Source organism: Rosa rugosa, chromosome 5, assembly GCF_958449725.1.
Source record: "Rosa rugosa chromosome 5, drRosRugo1.1, whole genome shotgun sequence".
Lineage (NCBI taxonomy): Eukaryota > Viridiplantae > Streptophyta > Magnoliopsida > Rosales > Rosaceae > Rosa > Rosa rugosa.
In genome coordinates, this window is record NC_084824.1 from 32,801,720 (window position 1) to 32,819,039 (window position 17,320).

The 17,320-nt window shown below is 42.0% G+C and overlaps 1 protein-coding gene and 1 pseudogene across 1 annotated transcript in view; both read right to left on the reverse strand.

Moving 5' to 3' along the window:
* Positions 1-253: 253 nt before the first annotated feature.
* Positions 254-1,213, reverse strand: LOC133711552 (protein WUSCHEL-like; annotated as a pseudogene).
* Positions 1,214-2,549: 1,336 nt separating this feature from the next.
* The window catches only part of LOC133711554 (uncharacterized), a 51,328-nt gene continuing 36,557 nt past the window's right edge, over positions 2,550-17,320 (reverse strand). The window contains exons 6-8 of the mRNA XM_062137658.1: positions 3,593-3,680; positions 3,491-3,509; positions 2,550-2,884 (exon numbers count right to left, since the gene is read on the reverse strand). Coding sequence (XP_061993642.1) covers positions 2,550-2,884; positions 3,491-3,509; positions 3,593-3,680 — 442 coding nt within the window. The remainder of the gene's footprint in view (positions 2,885-3,490; positions 3,510-3,592; positions 3,681-17,320) is intronic.

Sequence of the window (17,320 nt, forward strand, 5' to 3'; positions counted from 1 at the left end):
ATTAGTGATTCCAAATATCGGGAAAAAAGGGACTAGTAGCACGTGAGGAGACCGAACGGTTTTCGAGGAGGCCCACAAAGATTGGCCCGCGAAGCTCAATTTCAAGCAAAGTTCCTCCACGCGGAGGTTCACCGCAATTGCACCAGCTTCGGCCTGAGTGGCCCGTTCTCTGACACGGGCCAGGTTGCGGCCCATTTCTTCAAAAGCAGCCAAAGGTTCATCGAGTTGGGCTTTTTCTGCAGCAATCGCATTCTTAACAGAGGCTAAATGGGCTTGGAGGTCCTCGATCCGAAGTTTGAAGTTGGACATTTGGATCCGAGTCAGCGGCTCCGAAATTTTTTTTGAGCTTTGTCTTTTCTCTCTCAGAGAAAACACCTTCGCGGGAAAATAGGGTCGAGCCGTAGGAGTTGAGGCTGAGCTTAAGGGAAGTGCAAGAGCCACCGTTGTAGCCGCCACCTCCCTCAAATGTAGTCTTCATGTTGCCAAAGATGTCCTCACCGTGCATGGAGAACAGTGGAAGGGTTTCAATCTCCTGGTGATCTTCTCCTCGTTGTTCCATGAAAGTTTGTTCTTCATTCATGTCAAAGAAAGTAGTACTAGTACTAGTAGTGTAGGATGAGGAGGAATATGGGTCAACACTGCAGCCGACCCATGACCCAAAATTGTGACTAATGGATCTACCAACACCAGTAGAACTAGTTCCCCCTCCAGCTGAGATTGAACAATCCCTAAAACTCTTCTCCATGTTCATAGATCCATAACCACCATAGTTCCCCATCTGCCCGTTAAAAGTAATCACACCAGCTGAAGAAGCAGAAGCAGATGCAGAAGATCTGAAGTTAATATACTGATCCTCAGGTTTCCAATTGGTACCATTACCATTACCAACAAGCCCTGATCTTTGCATGGGCACATGAACATCCGAAGTGGACCTCTTCCTCTACCTCTCCCGAGCGTTGTGGTTCTGGAACCAATAAAAGACGTTCTTGCCCTCAACCTTTCCGTATCGTTTCAGCTGGAGACAGATCCTCTGAATCTGCTCTGCAGTTGGGGACCTAACTCTCTTGTTGTAGTAAAGCTCCTTGAGGATTCTTATCTGATCTGTAGTGGGAGTCCACCTGGTACTGCTCCGCTTGCAAAGCATGTTACCACTTCTCCCGGCTGCTTTTTTGGTTCCTCCATCCTCGGTTGGTTGCTGGGTTTGTGGTTCCATTGGTGGTGGGTTGCGAAAATGCGAGAATTGAAGAGTGGTGATGATGAGTAATTAAGAAAGATTGCTGTTAGAAATATTGGAGTTGATGAAATGGTTTTGGGATTGGGGATTTGGGTTTATAATGTGGAGGAAGATATAGGCATGTGAGAGTTGTGAAGTGAAGAGAGGAAATGAGATCAGAGAAATATCTGAGAGAGAAGGACTGAAGTTGACAGAAAGTTGTTCGTAAAAAGGGAAGGGGCAAAAGAAAGAGGAAGGAAGGGTATTGTTTAGGATTTGAAACTCAAAGGAAGGTTTTTTGGCGTGAACGTTCCCATCCCCAGAATTCACCTATTTATAGGAACAGGGCATGCAAATCTCCACCCTTGGATGAACAGTCGAAGAGTCAAACTAAGTGTCAGTAAATCTTGATTAAATTGCCCTAAATCTCGAAAAAGAAGGAATTATTGGCGCGTGGGGGAACCGAGCGGTTTTCGAGGAGGTAACTGTTCCATTTTCAATATTATCTTCTCACGGTGGAGTTTTCAACAGTTAGTTAATGCGAAGTTAAAGAATCATTAAGAAGATAAAACCAAGAGTTTTGAGTTGAGGCCAGCAAGTGGATCCAAAAGATAAATATTAGTTAAGAAATATAGATGCTGTCGGTACTACAAGAAGAATATATATATATATATATATATATATATATATATATATATATATATATATATATATATATATATTTTGTACTACAATTGGGCCTAAGGAAATCACTACTATAAGTCATAAGAGGCCTAAAGTGGCCGGCTCGCAAAATCAAGCTTCACACAAAGCACCTCAACCTGGAGGCCTGCAGCAAGGGCCCCGTTTTCAATCAACAAGGCTCGTTCTTCAACTTGGGCCAAGTGGCGAGTCATTTCTTCGGAGGCAGCCAAGGGAGCGTCCAGTTGGGCTTCCTCCGCACTGAGCTCGTTGTTCACATGGGCCAAACGAGCTTGGAGATGTCGGATCTGGGCTTCTAAGTCTAACTTCTGGAGCCTTATCTCCCCCATGCGAGTGGCCCGATCATTCAAGGTGCTGCGAAGACCATCTGACTAGCGAGGTTATTCCGTACCACGCGGACCGCACGAGCTCGAGCCTCCACGGCAGATTGGCGAGTGCGGGCCATGTCAAGGTCTTTCAATAGCTTCTCTATAGTGTCGAGCTGAGTTAGATTGACCGCATGCTCTCGACGAAGGAACACAATGGCTTTCCAGATCCTGGGGAGTTCTTCAGGCCCCAGCCGCCGCTATCCCAAAAGGTTTCGAAGCTCTGTCCTCGCTAGTTCAGCTGCGGTAGGAGGAGTTTCCTCAAGGATTCAAGCTAGCTTTTCAAGCCTAGTGGGAGGAGGAGGAAGAGGCGGAGGATTCACAGCACAATCATAAGTCATCAATGCTAGAAGTTCGATTGGTTCCTCAATTCTTTCATCTTCAGCATAATTTCCCTCAACGACCCCCTTAGCTTGGTCCGACATCTCAGCTGCTGGAGACTCTGGAAATTCAATGCGAGGTTCATCAGTAGAGTGTTGGAAACGAGCAGCTCTGAGAGCAGAACCTTCGGCCTCAACGCTCGCCTCGTCTATTTCCGAAATCAAGAGACCACCACTGCTCGCCTCATCCCCCAAACCTGGGATGTACGTCCCGCCGGCCAGAGCTTAAGGCATCAAGGACCACCTCCTCGGTACAAACAGAATCCTGGTCAGGTTCAGAAATGTCGGAGAGCGGGTTTGGATCTAAAGGGAAATGGAAAGCATTGGCCAACAGTGGCTTACCTCTCGAGCTGTCGGGTCGATATCTGGTACGTGGTCACCAAGAGGAAGAGGCCCCGCTTCATTCACCTCTTGGACCTCTAGTGCCGCGGGAATCTTTGTCGTCATTAGTTCCTTATAAGCGGCAGAAGCCTCAGAGTGGCTTTCCATGCTTTCATGCTCCAGGGAGTCGTCATCGGAGATCGTTATTAGAATGGTAGGACCTTGCGGATGCTCTGTAGATGTGGGAGAGGGAAGAGGCGCCACGGGGCTAGTTGATTCTTGAACTAGCGAGAGAGTTGGCTCTTCCGCGGCGACCGAGGATCCAGCCTCACTCAGGCGAGAGGGATTAGTGGTCCTCTAACGGACCTGTCAAAAGATACATAGTGAAGATCCTGCCTAGATTCTAAAATTTAAATAGGATAAGACGGGGCCGGAGTTTACCAATCGCATTCTCAGAGGTTCGTCATCTTCAAAACTCTCTTCGACGAATTGAGCTCGATCGCGTTTACGAGCTAAGACAGCAGTGGCCTGTACAAGAAAAGAATCACAACTCAAAAAGTGGGGAAGCACCAAATATACAAGTTTAGGATCGTTGTTCTTAACCAAATTACCTCAGCGGGATCTTCATCATGAGAAGACTCACCCTCAGGAGTCTCATTTGCTATTGCCCTTTGTTTCCCGACCTGAACAGAGGTTGTCCTGCTCCGGGTAATTCGCTGCAAAACACACTCAGGAATAAGAATGGGAAAATCAAGACAAGGAAAAGGAATGATGAAGAAAGACGAAAACTTACTGTTGCCCCAGGCTCGTGGATTTTTATCCCTGGACGTGATGAGCGAGAAGGTAGAATAGGTCGCGGGGGTTGTGCTGCAAGGTTGGAGAAGCGCTCAAGAATCTCGCGGTCCTCTGGACCAGGACTACTCATGCCACGAAAGATCAGGGCGAAGAGTTCGTCATATGGCAGGTCCCAACAGTTCACAGACACTTCTTTCCACCAATCAGCATAATCATCGTCGACATTGTTGAGGGGGTACAACGCTCTGATCCTAGGGGGAATCACTATTAAAGTAAACTGACTCTGAAAGGGGGCAGACCCAGGCGGGGCTAATCTCCGCCAAGAGGTGTAGTAATTGGCAGAGTCAACCAGAGGCCAGGGTACCAACTGGGCCAACCCAAATTGGCGAGCAAAGTGGTTAGGGGCATAGAGCTCGTAGCTTATGCGGTCGGTGGCAAGACGAATATCCAAGCAGGAGATGGCACGACGAAAGGCCAGGAGGGCTCTTTCGCTATGATCCCATCCACTGGGCAGAAAGCCATCATCAAGGGGAGGAGGGAATCGCCTAGAAAAGACTATTTTTGGGTCCGACATCTCTTCCAGCAAGTACAAGTAAATAAAACACTCGGAGTAGGGTGGAGCTCGATACCTTACGTTGCGGCAAAGCCAATTCCCCAAAAGGGAATCGACTGGAGGATCCTTTGGAATATCACCGCGGACGGAAGCGAGGGAAATAAATTTGCAGCCAAAAGACGAGAATCCAGAAAGGGCCACTAATGTCGGTATCGAAGGGGCGCATTACGACTTTATAAAGGGAGCGATATAACGCACCCAATATAGGTTGCCCAAGGCCAACACTGTGAGAGCCTTGAATCCTAGGAACTAGCTTAGGGAGTTACCTAGTCAAAAGTGAGCATTCCTTAGTGTTAGGGGCCGCACTTGTAATGCCGCAAGCAACCTTGTCCAGGGTCATTAGTTAAGCCTTTGGTTGGTTTGCTTGCGTGCTAGGGTTGTTTTGGTAATTTACAAATTATGTAATTTATTTTATTTAGCAATTAGTCTCCTCGGCCTTTTTCATGTTTCCTCCTGCCAGGTTCATGTAAGGCCGATATGCTCTATAGGGAGGGGTTCCTAGTCGGCATAGTTTGGACTACGGAACTAGTATAGGTAAGCACATGTACTTTTGCCTCCCTTACCGTCTTACCATCAATAAAAGAGGAATTATTCAATCATCTGTGCCCCGTGAGATTGCTCTTTGATCTTTCCTTTCGATTATTCATTGTTCTTTGTGGTTGCCCCAACATTCATATAATTGTGTTCTTGCTTGTCACTAGCACTATTTTAATATCGTGTGGCTTTCATTGTTCCTTGCAAGGTACTCACTTGGCTGACTTGCTTGCTAGCAAGTGCCGCACGGTCCGCTTTGCGTATTGCAAAGTTCGGCCCGTGACACTTAGCCTTGATGAATACCTATCCTGATTTTTAAATGAGTCATAGTCATGTTCTCCCATTTCGTCATATTTCTTTTACTTCGACTAGAAATCAAATAATTCCCGCTTTTAATCTATTTCTTACCTTTTCAGCATATTTCATTAACAAAAGTCCTTTAGCCTATGTTTATTTAGTTTATTTAAAATGTCACCTATATATATTCATTACCTAGACTCTTTTACAACAAACCACTCAGTTAACGAAACCAAGCTACCTTTGTTCTCTTTCCATTTCACTCCAGCTCTCCTCTTATGCTCAGAAACACTTAAACCTGCTACTTTGCTTTCTTCTAGCTAAGGTCGAAAATCAGTGGCTACTTTTCCTCTATGCCCTGTTTCTCCTCATGTTAAGAGGTATGAAGATCGGATTGATCAAACCTCCTTCTGCACATTTCCAATTTCGTAGCTCCAGGTCTTCTATTGCCTTGCATGTCTTGTAAACCTCCTCTAATTCACATATTTCACTATGACAGAACAAATGGAGGACTTTGAGATTTCAAACCACTGAGCTTCTCTCTATTTTGCTTCAATACCAGAAATTTTCTTTCCTTTCGGTAAGAACTTCTACTTTTTGTTAAATCCCAGTTCTTAAAGCTATTCAAGGTTGTAATGGAATGCACTTTTGATTATTACGTTTTGGTAAACCCATTAGGATGGGTAGGACTGGAAGAGACCAAAGTTCAATTACTGCACTCCAAGTGTTTGATGTTCTGCCTCAAAGACAACACCAAGCTGAACCAGTGGGCTATTCCATGATTTTCGAAAAATCTATACTTCTTGTTTTACTCTCAGTTTTTAACAGCTTAAAATAGACTCTTCAATGATCATTTTGAGCTTGGTTTCAAGAAAAATGGATTTAAAATGAGATACTTGTGCTATTTTGAAGTTACTGCACTGTTTCAGGATTTCTGCAGAATCAGCGTTTCTGTCAATTTTAAATTCTTGTTCAACCTTCATTTGAACTTCGATTTGCATGAAACTTTGCAAAGTAGTAGCTGTGCATGTCTACTTAAATCTGGAAAGTTTTGCTTGAAATCACTGAAAGACTAATTGTTGGTAAAATTTTCTTGCTTGTTACCAGTTTCCTGGAATTTTCTCAAACTTGCAGCTTATTGTTACAAACAATTGATTTGAGAACCTTTACACTTGTTTTCTGTCCTCGATCTTCAGTAAGTTAGATTAGACATGCAAAGCATGCCTGAAACTTAACTTCAGTTCGAAAGGCTTAGAAAAGGTTTTGTCTTTGTTCGAAAGTGACTATAAACCAGTATTTTCTAAGCATTCTGTTCAGAACATTCTGATCAATGTTTTCTTCTCAGAATAAGCCCACACATGGTGAAGCTCTAGCTATTGCTCAGTCTCTATTGGAGTGATTTAGTCTAATGGAGAAATGTTATTAGGACTGATGGTGGTTTGCATGTTTATAATAGGATCAAGAACTCAAGTGATTTGAAGAGTGGTTCTGTGGTACTTGCTGGGAGTTACACATCAAGGATTCCAGGTAGGGAGGCTTCACCCTAGTTAGTGCTCTTTTGTTTTATACATTGTTTTATGGTTTGAAGTGGTTTTTAAGATTTAACACTTGAGTTAATGAGATGACTTGAGAGTGAGCGGGGCATAGCGACTTCCTTGGGTTTCGATCCCCTAAACCTCCGGAGGGGCTGTATGGACGGGATGGTGTCTGACATCCTTGAGGTGTGACACTAGATCTAGGTGGTACGGCATAAATGGACACTCTTGCTACTCTTCACCTGTTGTTGAAGATTTACATCTTCGGTGATGATGTAGTTGGCTAGTATTAGATCGGTCATCAGGTTTGATTTTACCCGGGTACTCATTTGTTTTCACACGGTTTCATATTGGGAATTCCTTCATTTAATTTTATTATATTTTACTCAACTGGCGCCAATTACCATTTGGTTTTAAAACCTAGCTAGGGTTGATGTTTGAGCAGCGAGGACGAAAGCTCACCCCTACTATAGTTGGTGTTGCAGGTACTGTGCACGAGGATTGAGGAGGATTTCGGGACTGAGCTGGGTGTTACATTTTTACTTGACTCTTCGGTATATTTACCTTCACATTTTATTCACCTCTACTAAATTGTCATTGTTTGATTGAGGTGAATGTTAACGTGTATTTGTCAATCTTTGCTAAGCTTCTTCACTTCGTATTCAAATGGTTTGAACCAAACTAGAATTTATTTTCAATGTTGTCCTTTCATTTTTGTTTCAATTGAGTAGTAATGTCCCTCTTGACATTGTTTAGTTATAATGTTGTTCTTTTAGTAAACAGGAATAAAGTTTTCAATTTCACCTCGCTTTAAACTTTACGCATTCCGCCAACTCTTACCATTTCAAAACTTTTGGTTCTTAGTTAAATTGCCTTGCGTCTCTTTAGGACATGAGTTAAGCTTTCTTAGCTTGTGATTCTAAAGATTCGCGGCACTGTAACGTAACCAATTTGGAGAGGTGCAAATTGGGGCGTTACAAACACAAATACCATTGTAGAGAGCAGTGGCCAGAGAATTCCAAGGTCTAGTAGGTTTATTGGAAGAAGTGCAAAAGATAAATTTGCAAAACCAGAATTCTAGGAATGCGATACCTCCTGTGTGGTCACGCTGGGTGCAGTAATAGTCGCGCCAGAATGGGTAGGATTTGCTGCGATGCCCCCGACCAGCCATATCCATTCTCAAAGGAAATTAAATGCCATCAAACTGACCATGCACATAGGGGTCAAAGTCAATGGGCGACCCCATGATGGTAAGAACATCCAGCAGAGTTATGCTCATCTGCCCAAACCGGAAATCAAATGTATTGCTAGAGGTGTTCCAGAAGCAAAGAGTGGCGGCTAGCAGTGCAGGGCTGGTATTATGGGAAAGACAGAAGCATAGATCGATGGTTTGGGTGATACCCACCGCATCCCAACGGGCCAAATCTCTCGCTCGGACCTCCTGATACCAAACATTTTCCTCGGGAGCGATGGTAGGCCAGAAACCCACTTTCCTCCTTGGCCCCCAACTGCTAAAATCACCGGGCACCTGCCGAAGAGCCGCTATGGGACGGCGGATGAGAAGCCCATAATAGGTCATAGCATCATCTGGCAAACGATCGTGAGGTGTGGGACCCAAACTCGCTTGATTATCACCTCCACCAAAGCCCATCAGTCGACTTCTCTCCTCTCCGATCTGATTCTGCATTGAACACCATGTTAGTCCGCCAGGTGAATGCGGCTTTCTCAGTGATTTCATCTGCCTGATCGATAACGAATGGTTTCTTGGGTGCCATTTCTGGGTTTGTTCGGAAATGGAAGATGAAGTTTGGAGGAAAGAGAGAACTTGAAACTGTTTGTTTCTGGGTTTCTCCGGAAAAGCAAGATAGAAGAAAAGCCTCCAAGAGAATCTGGCCAAGAGAGATGCGGTCTTGCTACTGGACGCTACCACGGTCATGAAAGTGATCAAAAATATGCTCAAAATGGTCAACTCAATTATCATGCATGTGGCTTTCATGACTCTGGACGTTGTCATGCATATCATCAATTAAGCCATGGCCATCTTAATTATCAATTAAGTTGTGGCCTTGGAAAGCCAATCTGTGGCTTTATTGGCCAATTCACTGCATACCAGACATCAGATACATGGGGGGCAATAAAGTTGGCAAAGAAAGCGTTAGTTCATGACAAAGGCAATTCAGATTGTCGCATTCAAGCTTTATGGCCTATATGAAATCAGTCAAGTAATTTCAGTCAAGCCAATACAAGTGGCTTTGGAGCAACGACATTATAAGAGCAGTGCTGATTCAAGACCTCTTCAGTCAAGATGAAGACCTTTGACTTCGAGGTCTCGGGGGCAATGTTTGAACCCAAAATGAGCATTTTGACCTGACAAGGCGTGTCTTGGAGAAATTGAGCCAATGTCAGTGGCTCAAGCTATATATTGTCGACAAGTTCGAAATATATTATTTAGAGGCTATATAAAGCCTACCTGCAGAATTATGGAAGATTATGCAAGTTGCAAGAAAAGACACGCCCATGCGAATATTCATACTCCATTCAATTAAGGAATATGGCATGCACGTGGGGAAGCATTCAACTACATTTCATGGTGGCCAATTGGAAAACCTATCATGATTCCATTAAGTGCTTAATTGGAAAACCTATCATGATTCCATAAGTGCTTAATTGGAAAACCTATCATAATTCCATTAGTGCTTAGTTAGAAAACCTATCATGATTCCATTAGTGCTTAAATGGAAAACCCATCATGATTTGTTTAAGGCCAACCACTATGGCCTAGGTAGCCTATATATAGAGGCTACGACGAAGTAACAAGACAGACAATTCATCAATCAATCTCTACGATTATCCAAGCCTCTCCAGAGCAACCCCTCTCATTCTCTTACCGGTGACCACACTCCAGTCCCAGAATCCTCAGGAGCCGACTGTCAGTGCTACTAAACCCTCTGTCAACGTGCTTCGGTCCTAGTCTCCTCGGGAGCCGACTGTAGTACCGCGACCACAACGGTTAAGGAACCAGCCAAGCAAGGGTAACGCCCTCGCAAACCAGCCAAGCTAAAGTCACGCTTTAGCAAGTTCTCCCCACTTCTCAGTGATTTTCGCTCTGCTCGATCTACGACGTCGAGTATCGATTGTGTGATTTTGAAGAAGCTTAGCAAAAGTCCTCACCACGAGACACAAAGAATCCCGCGACGAGGTTGGTGCTCTCCTCGTCCACAATCGCTCAAAAGAAGTCAGGTCAAGGGACACCCCCGATGACCGCACCCGAACGGTGCTGGCACGCCCGCGCAGAAAAGAGACTGTTGACCAGCTGCAACAAAACTGGAGCCAAACACACAGTACCTAGTAATACGCTATAAATATATGGGTAAGGTCAAATTTATCGATTTCAAGTTTCGATGTTTTGCATCGCACAAAATCCTTATATGTCTACTAATGTGGTCTAACTTATTTATTAGTCGTATAAAATAATATACCTTCCATAAGCAACAAGGTGGATGAAATAGATTTTATTAAAATCGACCGTTGGATGTTATCATCACATGAAGAAATGGTTATGGTCAAAATGTCAGCTAATTTTGTTGTTGTTTGTGGCTCGATCTACTACGTCAACCCTAAAGCCTAAATACCACATAAAACTAATATGCTCATAACCGCTCATTTGCAATTTTTTTTTTTTCGATATGTCAGCTCTCACACTCTCGTGAGTATGAACTATATCAACTAATGTAAAAATTTTGGGAAGTTTATCTTCTCATGGTGCAGCTCCCCTTAAGGAAGTATAAGCATATAAAGGGTTGACTGCTTTGTTTGATGCTGAAATGACGGCGGATCAGGTTAATTTTTTTACGGAGTACCTGTTAATACACTACAAATAGATGAGTAATGTCAAATTTATCGATTTTCAATTTTTATTTTTTGGATCGCACAAAATCCTTATATGTTTGCTAATATGATTTAATTTGTTTATTAGTTGTGTCTAAAAGTATACCTTCCATGAGCAACAATGTGGAGGAAATATACTTTATCAAAATCAACCGTTGGATGTTATCATGATAAGAATAAATGATTATAGTCAAAATTTTAGCTATATTCGTCGTCATTTGGGTCTCGATCTACTAGGTCAACCCTAAACCCTAAATACCATATAAATCTAATATGCACATAACCGCTCATTCGCAACTTCTTTTTTTGATATGTCAGCTCTCACACTATCATGGATATAAGCTTTATCAACCGATGTAAAAAATTCGAAAATTTTATCACCTTGTGGTTCAGCTCCCCTTAGGGAAGTATATGTGTATAAAGGGTTGACCACTTTATTTGGTGTCGAAATGATGGAGGATCGGGTTAATTTTTTTACATAATACCTATTAATACACTTTAAGTAGATGGGTAGTGTCAAATTTATCAATTTTCAGTTTCGATTTTTTGGATCACACAAAATCCTTATATGCATACTATTGTGGTTTAACTTGTTTATTAGTTATATGAACCAAGTATACCTTCCATAAGCAACAAGATGGAGGAAATAGAATTTCATAAAATTAACCGTTGGATGTTAGCATGATAATAAGAAATGGTTATGGTAAAAATTTCAGCTATTTTTGTCGTCGTTTGGATCTCGATCTAGTACGTCAACCTTAAACCCTAATACCACATAAAACTAATATGCACATAACCGCTCATTCCCAACTTCTTTTTTCGATATGTCAGCTCTCACACTCTTGTGGGTATGAGCTAAATCAATCAATGTAAAAATTTAGGAATTTTTATCCTATCATGGTTCGGCTTCCCTTAGGGAAGTATAAGCGCATAATCAGTTGACCAAATGGATCAAAGTCGAAACAATAACAAAAATGGCTGAATTTTTGACAACATGCATAAAATATTCCAATCCTCTTACCCTATGGTCGGTTTTCCCAGTTTCATATATCTTGATGGGATTGCTCTTTAAGGAATTTGATATATAAATATAGGGTTATAAAGGTAACTATATTTGACCAAGTGGATCGAAGTTGAAAAAATATGAAATTGGCTAAATTTTTTAAAACAACCATGAAATATTCCAATTTTCCCATCCAACGATCAGTTTCTCTAAATTCATTTTTCATCTTGTCATCGCTTTTGATTGATCCACATCATATGCAATTTACAAGTTATACACCATTAGTAGGCACATTAAAGTGGAATACATGTGTAAGGTAATATCAAATATTACTACTAAGGTAATCCCCACCTGATCCGGTATTCCCCACCTCCATTTAAAGGATTTGATCTCATCCATTATCATGCTTCTCCCTGGCGTGTACCTCAGTTTCGGTATACCTTTAGGGATGGCAACAGTTACCCCATCCCCGGACCTTGGATTCTCTGATCACCCTCAGTTCCCTGCGCACTTCCCTCAATCTCTGAGACCACTCCTGTGGAGGACCCGATCTCCTAGGCCCTAGAACCTCCCCGGTATCGCTGCTTGCCAAATAGTGATCTATGTCGACCTCCGCCTACCTCTCGGAGGCTTGGTAAGATAACTCCTCTCCCCCACCAACAGCTCTTGTTTCTGATTCCGTCTTAAGCCAACGAGTACCCTAGCCTTGATTAAGTCCGGTATCTGGAATCAGAAACAAAGGAGTCAGCCTAGAATTACGGATCTAGGGCTCCGCTGGAGTGTGGATCACTCCCCACTCCAACTTCAAAACCCAGAAACAATAAATCCCAGAAAACCCAGAAACCCCATAAACTCAAAACACCCAAAATCACCATCTACAGATTGCTACCCAAATCAAGGATTGCATCTTAGTCCACTCTACTTACTACAACAGTTTCACAATTGCAAACGCAAAACAAAGAAATCAAATATCATATCCGTAACAAAACAAAAACCCATTAAAAAAAAAAAACCATATAAATCAAAACATACACACCGCAATTTCACAAGTTAAGGAGGAGTCTCTTACCTTTTTCACGTACCGTAGTCGCTCGCCTCCTTTCAAGCTTTCCAACAGACTAAACGCCTACAGTCGATTGCCTCCTATCTCCAGAAATCGACACTTACAAGAATAGTTGCAGAGGGTTCTCTGAGGAAGAGGAAGAAATAGCGAAAAGTGAAGAAGAGAAAGCAACTTTCCCTCTTAAATTCAATCACAACAATCGAAACTGAAATGCCCCAAAACCGTCAGATTATGACACGTGTCCCACGCACTCCTTCCACTACCAATCCACGCAACCGTCAAACAACTGAGGAGACGCGCATTTATTACCACCTCGGTAACTGCCGAACCACATGTCTCACATGCACATGTGTTACCCCACCAGGTAAAGAGGTTAACACCCTCAGTTATCCAATCGGATACAAGAGGCTCAAGCCCTTATTCAACCCATCGGGTATAAGAGGCCCAAACCCTCTGGAGGTTCAAGCCCTCACTTTAACCCCATCGGGTATAAGAGGTCCAAACCCTCTAGAGGCTCAAGCCCTCACTTCAACCCCATTGGATGCAGGAGGCTCAAACCCTCACTCAACCCCATCGGGTACAGGAGGCTCAAGCCCTCATTCAACCCCTTCAGTATAAGAGACTCAAGCCCTCTATTCAACCCCACAGGGTACAAGAGGTTAACACCCTCAGTTATACAATCAGATACAAAAGGCTCAAGTCTTCATTCAACCCATCAGGTATAAGAGGCCCAAAACCCTTTGGAGCCTCATGCCCTCACTCCAACCTTACCGAGTACAAGAGGCTAACACCATTGAGCACTCATTTTACCTACCGGGAACATAACACGCCAAGACATTGGTGCAACGGTTCACCACGTTCACAATTATTCAGATACCAAGAGCAAAGAATAATAAGGTAGATGCCCTCACTAAGCTCGCAGCAGCCCCGCCTAGTACTGCCTACGGTGCCATAAAGGTGGAAACGTTGGACAAGCCAAGCACTTCAAAGAGAGTATCAGAGATATTCACCATCGGGACCACACAGTCATGGATGGACCTGATACTCAAGTACATGGTTGACGGCCTTACCCCGGAAGACAAGGTCAAGGCTAGGGGATTACAACTCAGGTCAGTCTGGTACACGATAATGAACAACAAATTGTATAAAAGGGTCATAGCTTCCTTAACCTTAAGTGCGTCACGGAGGATGAAGGCCACATGATACTGAAGGATATCAACGGGGGAGTCTGCAGTAACCACGCAGGGGCCCGATCCTTGGCACACAAGGCTCTCCATGCCTGGTATTTCTGGCCAACAATGTCAGCATTGGCGGAGGCTGTCTCCAACTCCTGCCATAAGTGCCAGATGTACGCCAACATCCCCAGGGCACCGCCGATTGCTCTTTCTATTTTACTCGCACAGTGGCCTTTTTGCCAATGAGGACTGGACCTCATCGGTAAACTCCCTACGACAATGATGGGACAATTCAAATACGCCATCCCAGCAGTAGACTACCAAACTAAGTGGGTAGAGGCTGAACCTGATACGCTATGAGCAAGCGCATAATTTAACCCTGAAATATCGTTAGTAGTATAAGCAAATAGGGATCGTTCTATTCCGGGGATTGAGGGTACACCTGTCATTGTCAAACAATTAAACAATTAAAATTAAAACAAAGTATAATATTTACACACATGCACATTATTTACGAATAAAAAGGGGGTTTTTGATTTTGGGTTTTTTTTTTTGAAAATTAAACTAAGTTAACAAAATAATTAAAATGCTAAAACATAAAAAATATAAATGGAATGCAAGAACAAAGATCAAATCGAAACCCATGATTAAAGTTGATTCAAGTTCATCATTGTTCATCATAGTCATGCAAGAGGAATTGATCATGTGAAACGTTCAAAGCAAACAATTTCCCATATTTTACTTTCAACGCTAATTAATCTAAGTGAAAGCACATAGACTAATCCTATCAAACATGCATTCAAGCCCTAGAAAGCTAGTCAATCATACATGTTTAACGCATTAAGCATCTAGAAAGGCTATCAATTCAAATGTGCAACTTAGTATGAAAAAGTCCACCTAATTGCAATCTTCTTTGATTAAATTCGGTTTTTGTACAAAACCTTTACTACTTATTGATTCAAGAACACAAAACCAAAAAGTTGATTCATGTTCTTAAATTCATAGCACCAATTATATAAAAACCCTAAAAGTTTCGAACCCTTTAAGATTAACATACAAAAGATTTCTATCATGCAAATTTAATCAAACACTCACACATAAGCAACCATAATTCGCAAAGTATGAATCTGAAAATTAACTATTAATCATAAAATTTCAGAAAACAATACTTGTTCAAACATATGTGTCAACTAAGGCATAACCAACGAAAATACAAACAAAGTTACAAGGAAGAATCGAATTACACCAAGAGATGGAGATGGTGATGAACGAAAAGGTGATGTGATCTCTTGAATTTCGAAAGCAATCTTCAAGGTGGAGGATGGATGGTGTTCACGGCTTGTCTTCTTCTTCCTTGGCCTTGCTTGCACTTCGTGGTTGCCTTAGAGGATGGAGAAGAGCACGGCTAGGCTAGAGAGCTTTTCTGAATTTTTTCTAAAGTTGTAAAACACAAAGGAAAGGAACCCTTGACGTTGAGAATGTGTGAGAATATATAGTGGACGCCTCCTTGCTTTCCAAGCCGTGTAAACCTCTAAATATCCCAAGGAATTAATCTGAAAATGCCACATAATTTCCTCCAATAATAGCTTGCCAAATAAGCCCTATGACATGGTTCAACCAATCACAAAACTCCATTTTAATTCCCTAATATTTTTGGCCGAAATATATAAAGATATATTCTGATTTTGTAGTTCAATTTCGGCCAAACTTCCTTAGAGAATATAGGGAACGAACCTAGACTCCTTTTTGGCCGTTTCTTGGTCTCCACACTTTGGCTTTCCTTAAAACTCTCCCCTAGAATCTCTCCTTGCCGAATTCTCTAGGGTTTCTTCATGAATATCACGGCAATTCCTTCTTTTCCTCTTGGCTTGGACGGCAAAAGATCTTCTAGGGTTTATCTCTTGATGTATTTCCATAAAAATAGCCCTAGAAAATCTCCCTAGAATATCTCCTTTTAATTTCTGATTTTTGGACGCCAACTCCTTGTTTCTCTCTTCATTTTGGACGGCAAAACTCTCCTAGGGTTTCTTCATGCGTCACAAACCCTAATCTCTTGGGCCATGATGGGCCATGATCCATTTTGCCGAAAATTCAAAGTGCTCTTGGGCTTCGTTGCTTCATCTTCAAGCCTTCTTATTTTCCAACGCAAAACACTTCATTTTCTTCATTTCTTTTCATAGTTGCGTTGGAAACTTCATTGGTAAGCTCTCCTCCATTTCGCAGGGTTTCCTGGTTGCACTAGGAAAGCTTGTTTCTTCATTTCTGCTCAAATGTGTGGACCGTTATCTCTCATATTTGTTCGTCTTGATGTTCGCAGGCTCCTCTTTCCATTCGTGCGTTCATTTCCACTTTTTAGCTCGGAGGTCCTGAAAATAGAAACTAGTATGAGAAATAGAAACTTTCCTAATTTGAAAAATAGAAACTTACTAAAAATGAAAAATAGAAAGTTACTAAAAATGAAAAATAGAAACTTGCCAGAAATGAGAAATGAAAACTACAAGAATAGAAACTTTCTAAAAATGGAAAATAGAAACTAAGAAAAATGGAAACTTTCTACAAATAGGAACTTTCCCAATCAAAGAATGGAAACTTTCCTAAACAGAGTTTTACTAAGGAAATGACGCAAGAAATGTAAGGAAATGCAGTTAAAACGTCGCATTAAAATGCTCCTATCAAATTCCCCCACACTTAGCTTTTGCTAGTCCCTTAGCAAAATCAAACAAAGACACACACTAAGACTCAACGAAAATTAAAGACTCAAACAAACAAAGACTCTATTGCCCTTCAACTTTTTGTCTCAGCAATCTCTTACTTTCACCACACCAAGATTAGCACTTCACCAAGAATCAATGTTTAGGCATTCGAGAATTAATTAAAACATATAATCCACACATACACAAGTAGGACTTGGTTGTAACAATGGTGATGGGTTTAAGCTTAGCATGCTTCAGACAAGTATGATTCAAATCTCACAAGTATATCCCTCTTTCTTTTCTCAGATCATGGCAATGCTTAAAAGCTTATTCACTCAAGTATATGTGAAAGATAAACAAGTGTATCACATATAAAGAAACGAAAGCACATAAATATTCTTTTAAAGATCTCATGAAGGATATCAACTACTTGCACGAATGGACTGCCATAGGTTCAACTCTTGTAACTCATCTCCACATCAAGGGCTGTCCCATCTTAAGGATCAAGAAGGTCCTCTCTCTCAAGGATTGTAATGGGGCTCAGGCTCAAGGTTTAAAGAAACGAAAGGTAAGGATTTATCAAAGTGTCCTAAAAACCTAGTAGAGCTCATATGAATGTAGAGATCTCGAAATTCCACCAAGGCATTGCAAAAACGTCACTTCCCCATATAGGTCACATAAAAGGGCCAAATGTCTTCATGTTGGGCCCAATCTTCAATGTAAACTTCCCTTGACCCTAGTGA